Source organism: Pelophylax lessonae (assembly GCF_965119305.1).
Source record: "Pelophylax lessonae genome assembly, chromosome: 7".
NCBI classification, from domain to species: Eukaryota; Metazoa; Chordata; class Amphibia; order Anura; family Ranidae; genus Pelophylax; species Pelophylax lessonae.
This window is the reverse complement of record NC_138774.1, coordinates 227,880,499-227,901,896: the sequence shown is the minus strand read 5'-3', so window position 1 is coordinate 227,901,896 and position 21,398 is coordinate 227,880,499. Positions and strand designations below refer to the sequence as shown.

At 44.7% G+C, this 21,398-nt stretch overlaps 1 protein-coding gene across 1 annotated transcript in view; it reads right to left on the bottom strand.

Annotated features, from left to right (window-relative positions):
- Positions 1–21,398, bottom strand: part of LOC309560833 (ficolin-2-like) — a 112,809-nt gene that overhangs the window by 66,057 nt on the left and 25,354 nt on the right. The window contains exon 3 of the mRNA XM_082264517.1: positions 4,000–4,053. Within this exon, the coding sequence (XP_082120643.1) occupies positions 4,000–4,053 (54 nt within the window). The remainder of the gene's footprint in view (positions 1–3,999; positions 4,054–21,398) is intronic.

Here is a 21,398-nt window from a genome sequence, read left to right as displayed (position 1 = left end):
CAGTTCTGGGACTAAAAAACTCAGATAGACAGAGCCACTGCCGGGATGCTGTCTTTGCCATGCTGCCCGCCAGAGTCACCCTAAGCAACCTAAACGAGTTGACCCCTGATCGGAGGGGCAACTAACAGTGTTACCGGGACTCGTGAGCGGGGCTTGCGGCCTCTACTTGCTGCCACTGCTAGGGATTAAAACCACTAGGAGCTACTTAACCGCTTGCCGACTGCCGCAAGTAGATATACTGCGGCGGTCAGCCCCTCACAGGCAAAGTGACGTATATATACGTCATTAGCCTGTGAGGCTCTGGGGAGCGAGCGTGCGCCCCCGGAGGCGCGTTCCCGCTCCCACGCGGTCACGGACCCCCCCGCGCGTGTGACCGGCGGATCCGATGTCCGCCGGTCACTCTGCGATCGTCGGGGGAGAGGGAGAAAGGCAGGCAGCTTGTGTAAACAAGCTGCCTGTCATTCTCCCCTGTGTAGAAACACTGATCATACGGTTCTACTATGTAGGACCGTTGATCAGTGTTCCTACAGCTCAAGCCACAGCCAATCACAGTTAGAATCACGCCCCTAGGGACACACACAGCCCCTCCCTCTCAAATAAAGTTAACCCCTTCACTGCCAGTGTAATTTTACAGTAACAGTGCATATATATATATAGCACTGATTACTGTAGAAATGTCACTGGTAACCCCAAAAGTGTCAAAAATGTCAGTCAAGGGTCCAATCTGTCCGCCCCAATGTCGCAGTACCCAAAAAAATTTTTTTTTTTTTTACCAAACATATGTAGCATAAAACAAATTGGCTGAAAATGTTAAAAAATTTTGATTTTTACTTTTTTTTTTTGGGGAATTTCATATAAAAAATGTGAAAAATATTGTTATTTTTGCAATATTGACGCTCTTTTTTTGTTTATAGCGCGTGATCAAAAAATCGCACAGGTGATCAAATACCACCAAAAGAAAGCTCTGTTTGTGGGAAAAAAAGGACGTCAAATTCGTTTAGGTACAGCGTCGCACTTGTCCGATAATATTACGTAGTGCCGAATCGCAAAATACCCCCTGGTCTTTTAGCAGCCAAATCCTCCGGGGCTTGAGTGGTTAACCAGTGACCCCATAGCTCTAATACTGCCTGCAGGCCTTACTGAAGGCTGCAACACGCACCAACGAGCTCCAACGAAACATAGGACTAAGGACTGCCCCTAGTTGTAATCACCTTAAAGCTCTATCTGCTGTCCAGTTAAGGCAGGATCCAGCCCCCGTCTATTAATTTGAGTGCACTCAGAACCAGTATAGAGCCGCTATCATTCTGAACGCATTTAGAGTTATTATACATTGCTTTTTATCTAATGATATAGAAGTGTGCTGTTCTTTTTGTAGCAAGGTTTCCAGGCCTATGGCCTGATGTGGGTCTGCCAATAGTACCGGTAATCTCCCCAGCCCATGTGAGCTGCGACCCTGGGTATGATAACTGAAGCATCGACAACTCCGGCATCTTTGTTTGTGGTTTTTATTGGAATTAAGGGGATGGGAGAAGGGAATGAGTGGGATACTCCTTAAGGCTTAACTAATTACAATTGGGACTTTTACTTCTGAAATTCCCGTTGGCGCTTCCTCGACGCCAGCCGGCGCCAGCCAACGCTTACTAACACTGTGAATGTTCTGTAAAACAGAAGAAGTGCTGAATCCTTGACTTATAGTCCAGAAGATCCAAGACTGAGAACTGTAGAACTCCAGACACTGTTGTACTGTGAAAGTCACTGAATACTTTCCCCCGCCTGGCACAGCTTGAGGTAGTATATAGTAGAATTCTGTGTAGCTGTCACTTTAACTGGCACGCTCTGTACAATTCAGGGCGCAAACTGCAGGTGCCCCCTTTAACTCTTCAGGGTGCACTGACTATGTACCCCCTCTGTAGCTTCAGGGTCCTCAACCTAGGTACCCCCTTTACAGCTAGCTAACACTGGATCCCAGAACCTCTTACGGAGTGGTCCCCCCTAACTTCAGGCAGACCCCCAAGGGCAATCTTCAGTACTCACGACTTGTGTAGGCTTTCCTGGGACTGGACCCCTCTCTCTCTCCGCAGGCTGTCGGCACACCGGATCCCCTCAGCTCAACTCAGCACTCTCTGGACACTCAGACGACACCCCGAGAATCCACCTTCCTCAGACAGGAGGAGAGATAGCCGCACTCTCCTTCCTGGGACTCTGCTCCTGCCAAAGACATCGTGCCACGCACTTCCCCCCAAACTTATACCCACTCCCAGAATCCCTTGCAGCATAATCTGCCTTCTGGGGTAGTTACAAGCTGGGATGTGTCCCCTGATTGGGTTTCCCACACTGCCCTATGAGAAGCCTCTCGCAGGAGCCAGTGGGGACACTTCTCCCCTCAGCAGGCTCATCTGGAAGCCCTGACATCCTATCTAAACAAATCACAGCCCTGCTGTTAGGCAGACAAGGCTCACAATACATTTACCTAGCACCTACCTGTAGGGTGCTACATCCCCCCCCTTTTCTACTTGGGTATAGTTCTTTTACCCGGTTTAGCACTCTGTGTCTGAATTTGCCTGATCTGTTGTTGAATTCTGTTGAAATTGCCATTTATGCATTTTTTTTTTTTATTTATTTATTTATTTTTACTAAATAGCAATCAGCGATTTTTAGCGGAACCGTGACATTGCGGTGGAAAAATCTGACACCTAATTGACACTTGGGAATGACATTATTACAGTAATCAGTGCTAAAAATATGCACTCGCTGTACTAATGACACTGGCAGGGAAGGGGTTAACACCTGGGGCAATCAAAGGGTTAAGTGACCTCCTTAGGGGGTGCTTTCCAACTGTGTGGGGGATGGACTCACTAGATTAACACAGAGATCCATGTTCCTGCTGACATCCCTGACAGAGCGGCTGTCGCCTTGTTTACATCGGCAGACCGCCGTTCTACCTCTCTGGGGAGTAATCACGGGTGGCTGCTGGACATCGCATCCGCTGGACCCACTGATTGGCTTCCCCTGTGGCCAATCAGCGTGCGTGCCCTTGCTGGCTATTGCATGAAACAATGTACAGGTACGTTGTTACGGGCAATAGAGCCGACCTGCCGCAGTATATATACTGTGGCTGGTTGGCAAGTGGTTAAGCAAGTTATCCCTAACCTGGTGTGGTTTTTTTTCTACTAGCAATATCTCACAGCTAGGTGAAGAGTATTTTACATTTGTGGTATTACTTGAGCTCGCAGAAGGTATGTCAGAGGGGCTGGGATTGTTCTTGGTCTTGGAGTCAAGGCGTGGAACAAGGAACCCAAAATTACCATGCGGCTCCTTCAGGCTCCTTAACATACACGTCCCTGTTAAAGAAGTTGTAAAGTCAGAAGGATTTTTATCTTACTGCATTCTTTGCATTAGGATAAAAAACCTTCTGTATGTAGCAGCCCCCCCAGCACCCCCTAATACCTGAGGTCCTTCTTTGTCCAGCGATGTCCACGAGTCCTTTGGTCGTCATGGACTCTCCCTCCTGATTGGATGGGACCCAGCCGTGGCATCATTGGCTCCCGCGGCTGTCAATCAGGAGAAAGATGGGAAACACTGAGCTGCAGCTCGGCTCGGGTGCCCCCATAGCAGCTGCTTGCTGTGGGGGCAGTCGATAGGAGGGAGGTGCCAGGAGCAGCAACAAGGGACCCAGGAAGAGAAGGGTCTGGGCTGCTCTGTGCAAAACCAACTGCACAAAGCAGCTAAGTGAAACATATTTGGTATTTTAAAAAATAAAAAATAAACAAGACTTTACAATCACTTTAAATAGATATCAAGAAATGATGAATGCTGACTGGTAGTCATTGGTTACTGCTCAATGGACATAGTTTGACTATATATATTAAGAATCATGTGTTGAAAATTTGTCTCAGGTAATGAAAAGTGGGAAATAAAGGAAAGAGCTGATGTAGAAACTGCAGAACAGGAGGCAGACAGCAGACAAAGAATGTAGATGGATAACTGAATTTTACAAACCTTTTCCACCTGGAGCACCTGACTTTCCTCCAATCCCCTGACTTCCTTTTTCTCCTAAATAATAACAGAACATATAGACCATGTTATTCAAAAATGATCACTCTGCGGGTACATGACCCCATACACAACAAACTGCGATAACCATTTATTTTTCTTTTAACACATTAACTTCAGAGACAGCATGTTTGCTTGCTGCCTATTACAGTGTACATCCCACCAACTTTCGGATTGCCATTGTAATGAGATTATCAGTGGTATTCACATAATCTGTCAGTGGTCATAAATATGTATGGTAGATTGGTGTATAGGGATAAGCTTGGGTTCAGTCTGAACCTGGAAGCTAACTGTCATTGCTGGGCCAATAAGCAGCTGCACATATACACAAGGGCAGGGATGCTCATTAAATTATTGACCTAGTATGGCCATGTACACATATTAGATTAGTGATGTCAGTAGCCTCCCCTACCACTTGTGTATATGATCCGCTGCTGTCCCAGCAATGACCGATAACTTCTGACTTTGACTGAAACCAAGCTCCTCATAAGTGATGTAACAGCTGTAGAATATAACCACAACACACAGAGGAGACCAGGCATTCGACATACTTAGAAGTGTTAGATGCACAAGATTCTTCAGCAAGCAGTATCATTTCAAAACAGTGAAGCCTGGACATGCAACAGGACAGGTAGGTATAATACTATATTAATATAATTTGGGGCAGGAGCTTTAGTGCTGACGTCTTGCCACTGTGCAATTCCAGGTAGCCAGCGGCTGCCATGTGTGTGATTTTTATTTGTGTTTTATGCTTTTTTTCATAAATTGGAACAATAAGCTTACTACAGTATGGAAAATCCACCATGGTGTCACGTAGCTGGTGGAAGAACCTGATACGATGAGGAAGACCTCTGTTACACCTCTGACTTGGGTCCCCTGATAGAGTAGACAGGTAGTACAGGAGTGCAGAGTGGCACAAGTGCCTATTGGTCTTGCTAGCAGCCGGGCTGGACGGACTCTCAGGATCAAGCAGGGGGAGACTGTCAGTGGACAGCAGCAGAGCAGGAGTGCTGTATTGACACCAATGAGCAGGAGACAGGAGCAGGCTGAGGTTGTCACTAGAGCAGTAATGCTGGATGGACACCAGTGAACCATAGGCAGGGGCTCCCAGCAGCAGTAGAGGCAGGAGCAGAGTGAGATGAACCGGGTCATACAAAGGCAGACGGATCAGGTGCAGATGCATAGGCAGAAGTGTGGTTTAAGGCAAGGCGGAACCAATGCAGGCAGAGTTCAGGAGAAGTCAAGAAAATCCAAGTCAGTAACAGTAGTCAGATGCAGAGTAACAGGTTGCAGGTATGCACAAGAACTCCGTAGACAACACAGCACTGAAGAATAGCACAGGCTCAGTTTAAATAGCCTGCTTGGTACCAATGCGAGCAACAGATGCGCGCACGTAAGCAGCAGACGTTCACGCATATACACTAACATGTGCATGTCCACGTGCACGAGCACTTGCACAATTTCTATAAGCATGATCATGAATACGAATTAGCCTGTGCCTATGCAAAGGAAGCTGTCTAGAAGAGCCATTCTGTCTGCTGGAATGTCCTTCCTGTTTGCCCGGGTCTTCCAGTGATTAATCCACAACCAGACACAGAGTGTTTTCCACAGCCAGGTGCACGCACTCTTCCGCTCGTTATCTCCAATGTCCAGTCACATATCCAAAGGGATATGTTTTGATGTTTTATTTGGAGAACTTGGAGCAGAGAAGGGAATTGATAGGATACTCCAAATGAACCATTCACAGGTGAGGATAACTTTCTCAATACAATTGTGTAGCAGATTATCAGTAGGACCATACAGCAGCTGTACAGAATGAACAAGTCCCTTTGTAGCAGAAGGAACTCAGTGAACTTTGCCTCTTCAAGACACTAGCCAGTGTCCCCTTTAGCTTGCACCCAGCAGCTGACTTCTAGCACCAGAAGGGGGATTTAGCAGCACAAGTCCCAGGGATCCCCTGTGGGGGTCTGTACTCACAAAGTTCCTGTAGCACCAGCCATGAACATCCTCCCTCAGTCAGCTCTTAGAAGAACCATGGGTTTCAGCTTTAGTGCTTCAGGCCCTCAGTTCGCCCACCTGAGGCCGCATGGCAGCCTGTGCCTGAGGAGAGGCAGCAGGCCCCCTCACCACCTGGACCTCTCTCTATAGAGGAAGACCCAGAGCCTATGTGCTCATCAAATATAAATAGTTACCCAGCATGCATTGGGGCACATCCCCTTCTAATTGACCAGGGCTATATGGAAATCCATGCTCTCATCTGCAAGGTTTCCTCCCACTGTCCGGTACATTCCCATAGCCCTGGAACCAGACCAGTGTAAAACTTCTCAAGACAGCATGAGCAGCACAAGAGCACAGTGAGCAGACTCAGCTAAACATTCACAGCCTCTGTTAAGCAAAAAACAGATACATTTACCTACTGTCCCTCTGTTAGGCAGAGAAACCAAAAACTATATACACTCACTCTAGCACCTACCTAGGAGGGCGCTACAGTTGAATCAGATTAATTTTCTTCACTTCTATACGCATTTGGACCATATTATGTACTGCTTTTTTGGATTATGTTTATCAGTTAACAGTAATACTTATTATTGTCACAGTAATAATAATTTGATTCAGTAATTATCACAGTTATTTTGGTGCTACACTATTTATGTGTTCTTAAGATTTGCTATATTACCTTTGTGTCAGCTGCCTTAAATATTATTGATTTAGCACAGCGTAGACTTTGTCTCTTGTTTAGGTATTAAAAAGCCTTCTTTTTCAGTAACCATTTTTTAAAACAATTTCCCTTGGATGATGAAGGGGTTACTTTAATTTGGATTTTACCATTCTTTATACCAGGCATGTAAAATTCAGGACTGAATTGAATGAGATATGACGTTTTTTCCTCCCACTGACCAGCATTTTACAAATCCCTGACCGCTGTATTTGTAAGTGGTGTTGTGCATTACATAGTCATGACCAAAGTATTGTATTATTTTAATAGCTGCTGTTCCCAATGTAGTCCTGAATTAAAGTGAACTTTTGCCCAGATCATGCATACTAATGTATTTACTTAGTCTGAGCAAGGGGTAAAAGCTCTTGAAAACAAGTTGTTATTTAGCTCTGTATCTATAAGCATTGTGGAGAAAATGTATTTTTTAAATTCACAACAGAGGCAGTTGATAAAAACTGAAGATATCCTAGATTATGATAAATGAAAAGGAGAAGAATGGGAAACATTTTGGAATGTCTGGGACTCATGGATAATAACTCTGAGAACTGTGGGACACTGTAGGTACCTAAATCAATGGAACAAGCACACCCAGCCTACTTGGAACTTGAACACCATCCTTGAATCTAGACTACATTCCTATATTGAAAATCAGACACATTTACTGCTATTCAAACAGTAAAAGCACTCCAGAGCACACATCCCAAATATCAGATGTAATAGGTGATGGTGGGAACAAAACCAAGATTGACGAATTAATTGTAGGAATAAGAATTTCTGAATCAATGACCCACAGTATCAAATAATAAATTAAGTCCATTGGTCATGGTTGCCCTGGCACTAATCAATGATAGCTGATCTACAGGAACAGAAGTCCAATGCTGCTGGGTGGCCAGAGGGGCAGACCAGGAGACATACAAAACATAAAAAAGAGAAGAGACCCACGCAAGGGATTTCATGTAGTAATCTAAAATCATGTACAGTATGTTTATTGTAATTAAAATATATATAATGCACTTACAAACACAACAGGAGGTATGGCTTTACAAGATCTAGGGAGTGGATGGACCACACATGTGTAGCTGGAGGATCAAGTGGTCGGGAAGCCTCGTTGGGCTGAAGCAGAGAGGAAGCACTGCAAAAGCCGGGACTACCGGGCTCCACAGAGGGAGATGCTACTTGTCAGTGAAATCCTGCCCACCTGGAAGAGATCCTTGTAGAGTAGTTTTGGGAATGGGGGCTTGTTGCTAAGGGTTTTTCTCTTTTTTCCCAGGAATAAGAAAGAGGAAATCCCTCAGAAATACTTCCCCTATTCCTGACACTACTGCACGAGCATAGGCATGCACACAAGGGGTGCCATTTGTGTCTGGGCACACGAGGAATGCCAGTTGTGTCTGGGCACACCCTAATCTGGGGGATCGGCAACCCGTCTATCGTGGGCAGATGATGGGTAGACAGTGATCCTTCCTTGCTGACCCCTGGAACCTGGACAGAAGGGGGCAGCATTTACTGGAACCAATCAGTTTTTTCCTCCTGCAGCAGCTGAAAGTAAGCTTCTCCTCCTCTCCCTCCTTCTGGAATTCAGATGCCACAAGATAAAAATACAGAGGATCGGTACCAGTATGTGCCATCCCCGTCTCCCTTCCTGTCCCTGTACCTCTTCTGTCTGCTGCCCGGGCCAACCTGTGTGCTCCCCTGGTTCCCCCTCACCCGTAGGACTTTTGGCTTCCCCTCCTGTTCTGCCAACTGCTGTGGGAATTATTTCAGGATGGAGAGCGAGTAAGGGATAGGTAATAAATGAAATTTATCAGCCCCTTCATTTTATGAATGAACACAATGATGAACTTAAACTGGAGAATGCAAAGTCTGGTGCAGCTTTGCATAGAAACCAATAGGTTTTCAAATTTTATTGCAAAGCCTAAAGGGGACCTTCACCACAAGCCAAAAACAGTATTCAATACATTTTTAATATTCAAAGCAAACTCCCCTATCCATCTATCCATGCTTTATTTTGTTGAGAAACGACTTTTAAAAACACCCCCCTAGCATTTCTGGCTGTGACCATCTTGAATAATGCCCCATACACACGTGCAGATTATCTGCAGACTTTTGTCTGCAGACTTACCAAAACCATATAATATGAGGTCAAACCTAAACACTTTCAATTTGTATGCAATCCGGCAGGCCCTTGCACTACATAGAAAAGGTAAGTCTGCAGACAAAAGTCTGCAGATAATCTGCACGTGTGTATGGGGCATAAGAGCAGATGATTCATGTAGAATTTATTTTCTGGAATCCATCTGTCCTTAGCTCAAGCATGTATACAGGAGAGTGTGCCTAGCAGAGAAAACCCCTCCTTCTCTCCTCTCCTCCCCTTCTAAAGACTCCTGGGATGTATGACATTATTTGCCTAGGCAATGAACCAGGAAGCAACTGAAGAAATGTAAAAAAAATGTTTAAAACAAGTAAATATGATATATTTTCCTATCTATTTACTAATGCTAGCAGCATGATGATTACAAATAATCAATGTTGATTGGGAGTTCCACTTTGAACAAGTTGAAGTTAAAAGCTGATTGGCAACCATGCACAGCTGCACCAGATTCTGAGTGCTCCAGTTTTAGTAAATCTCCCCCAGTGAGTGATCAGTACCGATCACTTACTGTGTTCATTCAGTACTGAGGCATAGTAAACCATGTTTATTATTCTTCAGTTTGTGAATGAACAGGGAGCTGTTTAGCACAAAGAGCTTCCCATTCCTTCACTGTTCATCTGAGACTACAGAGAAAGGGACTGGGTAATGTCTGTCCTCAGTCCCTTTCTATGTCTCAAAATAGACTTCTGATATTTCACGAAAGCTGTGTGTTTCTTAACACACGTATATCCTTTTAAAACACACAATTAGTGAGGGAAAAACAAAATATCAATATGTGAACAACCCGTGAAAATATACTAGTAAAGTGAGTCCATATTCCCATATGTCTATATGAGAAACAATTCCAAAAAATGTCCAAAAAACATCAACAAGCAGGTATCCAGTGAAATGTGCTCCTATTTCAGAAAGTCCGTGCCAATCTGTGACTCTCATGCAATGTGGCTGTGTTTCACACCCCAAAGTGAATCCACTTAACAGACAATGTGGATCCCTTGGCAATACTGCATAGGGGTCTAACGAGCTTTGGCTGGTAAGTATGGGGATAATGCTTCCTGTATTCTCCTATTGACCATCACTCAAAATGGAAGACAGAAAGAGTCCGATAGTGTAATGCGTTCTGGCTTTATTCATTATATAATAAGTACAATATATCAGATGAATATTCGCATATCATAATAATGATGGGGACCCTGGAGGCTTTTACAATCCGTAACGATATACAGCACAGCGGCGTGCGTACCACTTCACTTCCGCGTGCGTTCCACTAAACCAGAAGTGATGTTGCTAAAGAGCCGGAATCCACGTCAACGCTTTTCGTCCCTCCCAGAGGGCATTCTCACAGACGTCTGCCAGAGTCTGTGAGAACGCCCACTAGGAGGGGAAAAACGCGTCGACATCACTTGCAGTTTAGTGGAACACACGTGGAAGTGAAGTGGTACGCACGCCACTGTGCTGTATATCGTTACAGATTGTAAAATAATTGGCATCTCCCTCTGTGCAGCCCTGCGGTCCTGGCTCCTGCAGTGCTTTCACTCCGATTCAGCTCGACAAGGCTTCCGATCCTCCAGTTACACGTGTGTGGTCCATCCACTCCTCCCTAGGTCTTCTAAAGCCATACCTCCTGATGTGTTTGTGAGTGCATTATATGTGTTTTATTAAAATATAATATACAGTACACGATTTTAGCTTACTACACTGTATTCTTTGCACGGATCTGTCTTCTTTTTTCAAAAAAATTCACTATTACTTCAGATCTAAGGTACAGGACAATGATACTGTATGACTCACAAACAGCTGTCTCAATCTCTTCACTCCAGCCTACTTGGCCTTCACCCAATGCAATAATAGGCTGGTACACATTTTTGGAATGTATTTCTTGTTTATAATCTTGTGTCACCAGAAATGTGCTATCCTGTTTCCTACTCAAGCTGTATTTTCAACATTGGCAATTGGCAATATAGATCTTTACTTGAAACCTAAAAAAAATATTTCAACAGAAACAACATTGTTGAGGTTACAAAATGCTTTAGCAACCTAAATGTCAGTTAGGGATTATATCTACTTTAGGTCTAATGACCAAGGATTTTATTGTTCTGCTACTGACGTCTGTTTGTAATGCAGTTTTGAAGGATGTGGAATGAAGGAACTGAATTTGGAAACTGGATGGTATGGAGCAATTTAGCAACTCTAGCTATGCATTGCATTTCTCCATGTATGCCACCATACAAGTCCATGTTATTGAATGCATCCTTAACTGACCTGAAATATATCTGATATGCTTCTGAATCTGAACTGTTCATTTAATTAGGAAGCCCTTCATAGCTATAAGGAAAGGGGGGGGGGGTGTAAAAGGGATCAGAGGGAGGTTGGGTGGTACTGAGAGAAAGAGGGGAGCCCTGGGGCCAAGTTGGTCCTTCCATGCTCTGTGTACTTACAGTTCTCACAGATGTGCTTCTTTTGCTGGTGCCCACCTGCGACAGCTTTTCCACCTTCCCATCTCTGCTCATGTGATATGGAAGACAGGGCATATATTTTTTGGTAGCATCCCTCCAAGCCCTAATAAATACTATATATATATATATATATATATATATATATATATATATATATATATATATATACTATATTGCCAAAAGTATTGGGACACACATGAACTTTAATGGCATCCCAGTCTTATAATGGCTCTAATATTGAGTTGGTCCACCCTTTGCTGCTATAACAGCTTCAACTCCTCTGGGAGGCTGTCCACAAGGGTTAGGAGTGTCTATGGGAATGTTTGACCATTCTTCCAGAAGCGCATTTGTGAGGTCAGGCACTGATGTTGGAGAGAAGGCCTGGCTCACAGTCTGCACTCTAATTCATCCCAAATATGTTCTATTGGGTTGAGGTCAGGATTCTGTGCAGTCCAGTCAAGTTCCTCCACCCCAAACTCGATCATCATCGTAATGGGCCCTGCTTTGTGCACTGGTACGCAGTCACGTTTGAACAGGAATGAGTCATCCCCAAACTGTTCTCACAAAGGCGGAGCATAAAATTGTCCAAAATGTCTTGGTATACTGATGCCTTGAGAGCTCCCTTCACTGCAACTAAGGGACCAAGCCCAACCGCTGAAAAACAACCCCACACCATTATCCCCTCTCCACCAAACTTCACACTTGGAACAGTGCAGTCAGACAAGTACCGTTCTCCTGGCAAGGACCATTCTACCGTCCTCCTTAGTTCCAGTGATTGAAACTTTAAAGCTATCTGCATACCAAGACATTTTGGAAAGCGTTCCCTTCACTGGAACTAAGGGGCCTAGCCCAACCCCTGAAAAACAACCCCACAACAAAATCCCCCCCTTCACCAAATGATTTGGACCTCACAAATGCGCTTCTAGAAGAATGGTCAAATATTCCCATAGACACAATCCTAAAACGTGTGGAAGCCTTCCCAGAAAAGTTGAAGCTGCTATATCTGCAAAGGGTGGGCCAACTTAATATTGAACCCTACAGACTAAGACTGGGATGCCATTAAAGTTCATGTGTGTGCAAAGACAGGCGTCCCACTACCTTTGGTAATATAGTGTGTGTGTGTATATATATATATATATTGTAGCAGGGTGCTGGTAAAACAGCTCCAAATGGCTGTGGAAGTGGATGATGGGATGTATGTTCCTCCACGGTTTCTTAGATTTTTCAATCTAAGGTAAAATCAGCAAAGACATTATGGTAAAGAGTGCTAGTCTTTACCCTTTATTAGTAAGGTCTGTTCCGGGGCTGGTTTTACTGGGAATCTGATAGTGCTCTGGGTGGGACAGATTCCCAATTCCGTGGACCCCAGTTTGTTGGTCTCTGGCTAGGCCTTGATTAAGGCAGCTGGACCTGGATCTCAGAGAGAGTGTGGATGTCTCCATTAGAGGATGCAAATGGGAGCATTGCTGCTTGTCTCTGAAACCTGGGATATTATCGTTTGTTCCAGAAAGGACACTTACCTGAACAAGGACTTTAAAAGGACTACAAACACAGTAAGGCTCAGTTGAGTGGAAGTTTATTTAGTTTGTTTGGCCAGGAGCCAGTTTCTTTTGTTATGAACTTTTGAGAGTGCATTAAACCTGACATATTCTAAAGAAACTGTGAGCGTGTCCCTGCCTTGAGTCTGATCCCCCCTACAATATATATAGGGAGAGAGAGGAGAAAGCTTTGGGGTGTACATCTTTTTGCAATAGGCTGAACAAACCTGTGTCCATAAGGATGTCTTCCAGGCGGGCAGGCATTCACTGATAATTGGCATCTCCCTGTGGTCCTGGCTTCTGAAGTGTTTACACTCCGATTCAGCTTGACAAGGCTTCCTGATCCTCCAGTTACACGTGTGTGGTCCATCAACTCCTTAGGTCTTGCAAAAAGCCATACCTCCTGATGTGCTTGTGAGTGCATTATATATTTTTTATTACTATAAACATATATGATTTTAGCTTACTACGCTGTATTCTTTGCACGGATCTGTCTTTTTTTATATAAAATTCACTGCTACTTCAGATCTAAGGTACAGGACAATGATACTGTATGACACCCAAGGAGCAGTCTCAATTTCTTCACCCCAGCCTACTTGGCCTCCACCCATTGCAATAATAGGCTGGTACACATTTTTGGAATGTATTTCTTGTTTATAATCTTGTGACCAGAAATGTGCTGTCCTGTTTCCTGCTCAACCTGTATTTTTAATATTGGTAATTGCCAATATAGATCTTTACTTGAAACCTAATAAAAAATATTGCAATAGAAGCAACATTGTTGTGGATACACAAAACTTTAGCAACCTAAATGTCAGTTAGGGATTATATCTACTTTAGGGCTAATGCACAATAATTTTAATTTTCTGCTACTGACGTCTGTTTGTAATGCAGTTTTGAAGGATGTGGAATGAAGAAACTGAATTTGGAAACGGGATGGTATGGAGCAATTTGCACACTTGTGTTCACTCTAGCTATGCATTGCATTTCTCCATGTATTCCACCATACAAGTAAATGTTATTGAATGCATCCTTAACTGACCTGAAATATATCTGATTTGCTTCTGCATTTGAATTGTTCATTTAACCACTTGACGACCGCCGCACGACTATTTACTGCGGCGGTCAGCTCCTCACAGGCAAAGCGACGTAATACTACGTCGCTAGCCTGTGAGGCTTCTAGGGAGCGAGCCCGCGCCGCCGGAGGCGCGCTCCCGCGTGGTCACGGAACCCCCCCCCCCCCGTGCGTGTGCCCGCCGGACCCGATCGTCCGTTATACCGGAAGAAAGTCAGGCGGCTAATGTAAACAAAGCCGCCTGTCATTCTTTCCTGTGTAAGAATGGAGATCAGACGGTTCTACTATATAGGACCGTTGATCTCTGTTCTTACACTAGTAGACATGTCCAATCACAGTTAGAAGCACGCCCCTAGGACACACTTAACCCCTCCTGCTCCAATACAGTTAACTCCTTCACTGCCAGTGTCATTTTTACAGTAACAGTGCATATGTATAGCACTGATTACTGTAGTAATGTCACTGGTAACCCCAAAAGTGTCAAATGTCAGTCAAGGGCCTGATCTGTCCGCCGCAATGTCGCAGTCCCGCAAAAAAAAAATCGCAGATCGCCGCCATTACTTGTTTAAAAAAAAAAAAAAAAAAACAACAAAAATGACAAATCTTTCCCTTTTTGTTAGTAAACGCGATAACTTTTGCGCAAACCAATCAAAATACGCTTTTTGCATTTTTTTTTTTTTTTTTAACCAAACATATGTTGTAGCATAAAACAAATTGGCCGAAAATGTTAATAAATTTTGATTTTTACATTTTTTTTTTTTGGGGGAACTTCATATAAAAAAAAATGTGAAAAATATTGTTATTTTTGCAAAATTGATGCTCTTTTTTTGTTTATAGCGCATGATCAAAAATCGCACAGGTGATAAAATACCACCAAAAGAAAGCTCTGTTTGTGGGAAAAAAAGGACGTCAATTTTAGTTTAGGTACAGCGTCGCGCGGCCGCGCAATTGTCCGTTAAAGTCACGCAGTGCCGAATCGCAAAATAGGCCCTGGTCAGGAAGGGGGTATGGAAACCCATTCCACTAGGGTCTCTACGCACTGTTGTTGTGCTAATCTGAAGGCCACACAAAATTTGGAGGTCTGTAGCTATTGACTCTGCAGACAGTTTTCGACTTCTGCGCACTGTGAGCTTAAGCATGCGCTGACCCCTCTCTGTCATTTTATGTGGCCTACCACTTTGTGGCTGGGTGGCTGTTGTTCCCAGTTGCTTCCACTTTGTTGTAATACCACTAACAGTTGACCATGGAATATTTAGTATCAAGGAAATATTTTTTGACTTATTGCACAGGTGGCAACCTATCACGGTACCATGCTTGATTTCTCTGAGCTCCTGAGTGTGACCCATTATTTTCCAAATGGATGCATGCCTAGGCACCCACACCTGTGGCCATGGGGGTGATTGGAACACCAGAATCCAATGATTTGGGGGGGGGGGTGTCCAAATACTTTTGGCAATATAGTGTGTGTCTAATAAATATATATATATATATATATATATATATACACACAGTATCTCACAAAAGTGAGTACACCCCTCACATTTTTGTAAATATTATATTCTATCTTTTCATGTGACAACACTGAAGAAATGACACTTTGCTACAATGTAAAATAGTGAGTGTACAGCTTGTATAACAGTGTAAATTTGCTGTCCCCTCAAAATAATTCAACACACAGCCATTAATGTCTAAACCGCTAGCAACAAAAGTGAGTACACCCCTAATTCAAAATGTCCAAATTGGGCCCAAAGTGTCAATATTTTGTGTGGCCACCATTATTTTCCAGCAGTGCCTTAACCCTCTTTGGCAGTGGTGTATTTAGGTTTTGTGCTGCCCTAGGCCAAACTAAACTCATGCACCCACCCAATTTAACTATGATCCACCCCTTCCTGTTTAAGAACCGCCCTGTCATCTGTAAACCACACCCCTTCCTCTTTAGGCACCACCTCTTCCTCTCTGTACATTTAGTGCCGGTTCACACTAGGGCGACCTGGTCGCCTCACAGGTCGCCTCCCATAGGGAAGCTGCGGACCCGTTCTAATAGGAGCGACGCAAGTCGCTCCGACCTAGAAAAAGGGTCCGGAGCTTCTTTGGGGCGACCCGGAGGCGACCGCCATAGACTTCAATGTTATGAAGTCCGTGGCGGCCGCTCCGAGGTCGCCACCCGAAGTAGCGTCGCTGCAATGTGAACCGGCGCTAAAAGTGGGTACAAAGTGCCTACTTGTATATTTTGTGGTTTTGAATGGGTACATAAGTTCACAGGAACGCTCCTGGGGGCGAGCGCATGCTCCTGGGGGCCCCCGCTAGGCAGCGAGGATGCCGCCTGTGATCCTCCTATTTAGGAACACAAGTCTCTGTGTTCATTTCACAATCCCCTCCCCCCCCCCCATACAGTTAGCACCCCCTAGGCTCACACTTAACCCTTTGATCAACCCTGGGTTAACCCCTTCCCTGCCAGTATCATTATTACAGTAAAAGTACATATTTGTAGCATTGATTACTGTAGTAATGTCACTGGTCCCCCCAAAAGTGTTTAAAAATTTCAGTTAATGTCTGATCTGTCCACCGCAATGTAGCAGTCCCGCTAAAAATAGCAGGTCGCCGCCATTACTAGTAAAAAAATAAATAAATAAAAATGACATACATTTTTCCTCTAGTTTGTAGATGCAATACTTTTGCGCAAAACAATCAAAATACACTTATTGGGATTTTTTTTTTTTTTTTTTACCAAAGATATGTAGCAGAATACAAATTGGCCTAAAATGATTAAAAAATTTGATTTGAAATTTTTTTTCCAAATTGTCACTCTTTTCTGTTTATAGCGCAAAAAATAAAAACTACAGAGGTGATCAAATACCAAAAAAAGGACATCAATTTATTTGGGTACAGCGTCGCACGACCAGGTAATTGTAAGTTAAAAGTAATGCAGTGCCAAATCGCAAAAAATGGCCTGGTCATTAACCACTTCACGACCGCTTACATTATATTTACTGCAGCAGGCTGGCTCGTACAGGCAAAACAATATAGATCTACGTCGCTCGCCTGGGAGGAGCTAGGGGGCAAGCGCGCGCCACCGGCGGCGCGCTCCGGCCCCCAATCGCCAGCGTGGAAGCCGATGCTTGTGTCAGACGGCTCTGATTGCCGCCTGACACCCACGATCGTTCCCCGCAGAGAGAGAAGGATGGTCGGCTTTTGTAAACACAGCCGACCGTCCTCCCTGAAATGATCAGAGGTCATGTGATCCTTCTATATAGGATCACATGTCTCTGTGGTCATCTCAGAAGCCACGCCCCCCCAAAGTTAGAATCGCTCCCCTAGGGTCACATTTAACTCCTTTGGTCACCTATACTGTTAACCCCTTCCCTGCCAGTGTCATTATTACAGTAACGGTGCATATTTTTAGCACCGATTACTGTAGTAATGTCACTGGTACCCCCAAAAGTGTCAAATGTCAGTTAGGGGTCCGATCTGTCCGCCGTAATGTCGCAGTCCCGCTAAAAATGTCAGATCGCCGCCATTACTAGAAAAAAAATAAATAAATAAAAATGACATCAATCTTTCCCGTAGTTAGTAGACGCGATAACGTTTGCACAAACCAATCAAAATACGCTTATTGCGATTTTTCTTTTGTAGCAGAAAACAAATTGGCCTAAAATGTTAAAAAAATTTGATTTTAAATTTTTTTTTTTCTTGGGTATGATATATAGCAGAAAGTAAAAAAAAAATATTGTTTTTTTCCAAATTGTCACTTTTTTTTTTTTTTTCTTTTTATAGAGCAAAAAATAAAAACCAGAGGTGATCAAATACCACCAAAACGGAAAATTTATATAAAATACTTACCGTAATTTTCCTTTCCTGATGGACTCCATGGCAGCATACGTTTGGGTAGTCCCGCCTCCACTCCTACCCTATAGGACCCCACTCCCATAAATCCTTGCTCCCTTTCAGCATTCGTGTTCTGTAACTAGCCTACTCAGGAACTGGGAGGGGACTCCTGCTGCCATGGAGTCCATCAGGAAAGGAAAATTACGGTAAGTATTTGATATAAATTTTCCGTTTTCCTGACAGACTCCATGGCAGCATACGTTTGGGAAATAACTCGCCAAAACACAATTGGGTGGGCAGATGCTGATAAATTTAATTAACACCTGCAACAGATAACACTTGAGTACCAAAACCAACAGAAGAAAGAGCCGCCGGCTCAACACAATAATGTGACATAAATGTGTGAATGGACGACCAAGACGCTGCTCTGCAGACCACATCCGGAGCGACATGTCTTGAAGCTGCCCATGAAGTAGCGACACCACGAGTAGAATGCGCAGTCACCGCTTTAGGAGGAACCAAGCCCTTCTCTCTATAAGCCCACTGAATCGTCTCTACTATCCAGGAGGCAATTGATCTTGAAGAGGCACGCATACCTTTGTTCTTCCCAGCAGGGCCGCTGATAGAAATCATGGGGCCCCGTACAGCCTACCTGACGGGGCCCCCTTCAGTCCCACCCTCAACCCCGCCCCTGGCCCCTCCCAAGACCCCGCCTTGAAGAAAAGTGCAGGAACAGGCTGGATGAAGTACAAGTATGCAATCCAGCCTGCTGTGCTAACCTGCTGCAGTAAATTGACTGAGGGTGGGCGGCAAGCAGTTCGGGGGAAAAGGTTGGGGGTGGGTCCACATGACAGGACTGATCAGATACGCCTGTCCGTTCTACAGGTGGACCTAATCTGACCCTCTATACTTGTGTCCATTTAAACCCACCTACCTCCAATCCGATCCGCTTAACAAAATGGAAAGGAATCTGTTCCCCTTCGTCTAGCCGCTAGCGGATCAAATTGGGGGGGGCAGTCGGGTGTAAACGAACATCTGTTTTTTTACACCAGCCATCCTTAGAGCAGAGTGGGCTGTGTCCATGTCCACTATACATAAGCTGAGTGGTCACAGACCTGTCATCTGCCCACTCCGATCAGTGGACAGATCCCCCTCTGAACAAACAGATTCCACTCTGTGTGAAAGCCTTGATAACAAACATCAACACAGGGAGCTAAGATCATCAGAATTTTAACACACAGGCAGCAGTCAGCAGGTGCTCTATCATGGCTGGCACTCTCAAAATGATATAAAGTTGTTATAGTCTCTCATATATATTACAGTGCACTGTACATTTCTATAATGTCACCATCCATATTACCATCTACAACACACGGGCAGCAGTCAGCAGAGGTTCTCTGTCACAGTGTGTCACATAGCATGGCTGGCACTGTTGCAGTGTCACAGGACATGGCTGTTGGGTGCTGACCTTGTTAACTTATGACCAATGAGTTAACAAAATCAGCACCCAACAGCCATTCTATGTGACACACTGCAACAGTGCCAGCCATGCTATGTGACACACTGTGACAGAGAACCTCTGGTGACTGCTGCCCGTGTGTTGTAGATGGTAATATGGATGGTGACATTATAGAAATGTACAGTGCACTGTAGTATATATGAGAGACTATGCCAACTTTATATCATTTTGAGAGTGCACAATACTCCTACCAAGCTCCATCATATGGGAGTTAATGCAGACCCTGTTTGTTATAGATGTCAAAGGGGCAGAGGTGACCTCATCCATCAACTCAAATTGCCACAACACACTTCACACTAGTGTGAACCATGCCTAAGTGCTGGACAAATACCCTACTAAAACAGCCTGGTAAAAAAATCTGTATCCTCTTCCTGCTGAAATTATATGCATCTTTAACAGGGGGAACTCTCATTTAGAAAACATTGCATGCTTACAGGCTGTGTACACATAATGCTGGAGGTTTGCAGTGAGTTGGGACAGTAGACTTTGCTGAAAATAAAGTTCAGCGACAAGCAGATCTTGAAGCCCTCTAATCCCCCATAAGATCTATCTGCTCTTATCAGACATAAAGCTGACAATGTAAGGGTTCACATTGTCACCCAATAGTAATGTTTTCCCCTCTGCAGACCCCATATCAGCTTCCCCTTACAATTCTATGCAGCCACCCCCCATCCCCTTCACATTAGGCATCTGCACTACAAAACAGGAAAACAGACCTTGTAAACTTTAGTGCAAGCTCTGCATTCTCTGCTACACACAGGGAGGGGGCGTGGCTGAGCCGGGGACATGACAGCAGACAGCCCACAAGATAAGGAACACAAAAGGACAGTACGTGAAATCAAAGGGCTGCTCCTCTGCACTCCAGCATCACTTGTCATTTATAGGCTGCAGATGGGGGTGGTAGGAGAAATTCTGGAGGTGTTGAAGCACCCACCTGGTGCTGCTCCTGCCTGCTCCCAATTGTCCCCCTTCAGGCATGCTGCCTGTCAGTGACTGTGTCACTTGCCTGTGCACCGCCACACCCACCTCTGGGATCGCCGATCTGCTCCCTCTCAGCCAACTCACAGAAGCTTCTCCCTCACTCCACGGCACCTGCTGACAGTGCTGAGGGAGCGGAGGTACAAAGAATCACTCCGCCAGGGAGGGCATAGCATAGGCAGTAGGCGGGCGGATGGCAGACCGGATCTATAATGTGCAGCAACTGCACTTCATGTACCTACGCCCGAAAATGAAAAAAAAGTGCCTGCTCTGCTCCAGCCTCCTGCGACCCTCATTTGACCTGATGGGGCCCAGGGAAACTTAATTTAACCCTGGATAGTAAGTAGAAGCAGGAGTGTGAGCTATGGAAATCAATGTATTATTATAGGCAGGAATGAACCATAAAGCTGCCCGGGCCCCCCCTGTCTTGCTGATGAAGCCGGGCCCGGTACAACAGGGCTGGTTGTACTGCCCTATCAGCGGCCCTGCTTCCCAGACAACAAGACAAATAGATAATCCGTCTTCCGGAAAGATGCTGTAGCTTCCAAGTACTGTTTGAGAGTGTTGCCCACATCCAGAGGATGGACTTCCGGAGGTTCGGCCGACGAATTGAAAGTAGGGAGAACAATTTCCTGGTTCTCATGAAAAACCGACGTGACTTTAGGCCTTGCTCCCAGCATTGGAATGAGGACAACTCTGTCCGGGAAAAAAGTCAGAAAGGGTTCCTTACTTCCTAGACTTTGGATCTCTGACACCCTTTTTGCAGATGTGATGGCCACCAGAAAGACCGTCTTGAGGGTGAGAGGTTTCATAGATATAGAATCTTCAAGACTTGAGCCAACTGAGGATAAGAAATCCAGGACCAAAGGCATGTCCCACTTGGGGAATCTCAACTTCTTCTGTGGCCTTAGCCTTACTGCCCCTTTGAAAAATTGCCTGATCAAAGGATGTGCAGCCCAGGAAATGCCTGTGAAGGCGGACATGGCTGATACTTGGACTCGCAAAGCGCTCACTGAAAGAGGCAACTCCAATCCCGACTGAAGAAAAGAAAGGATATCTTGCACGGACGGAGATGACCAGGACTTTCCT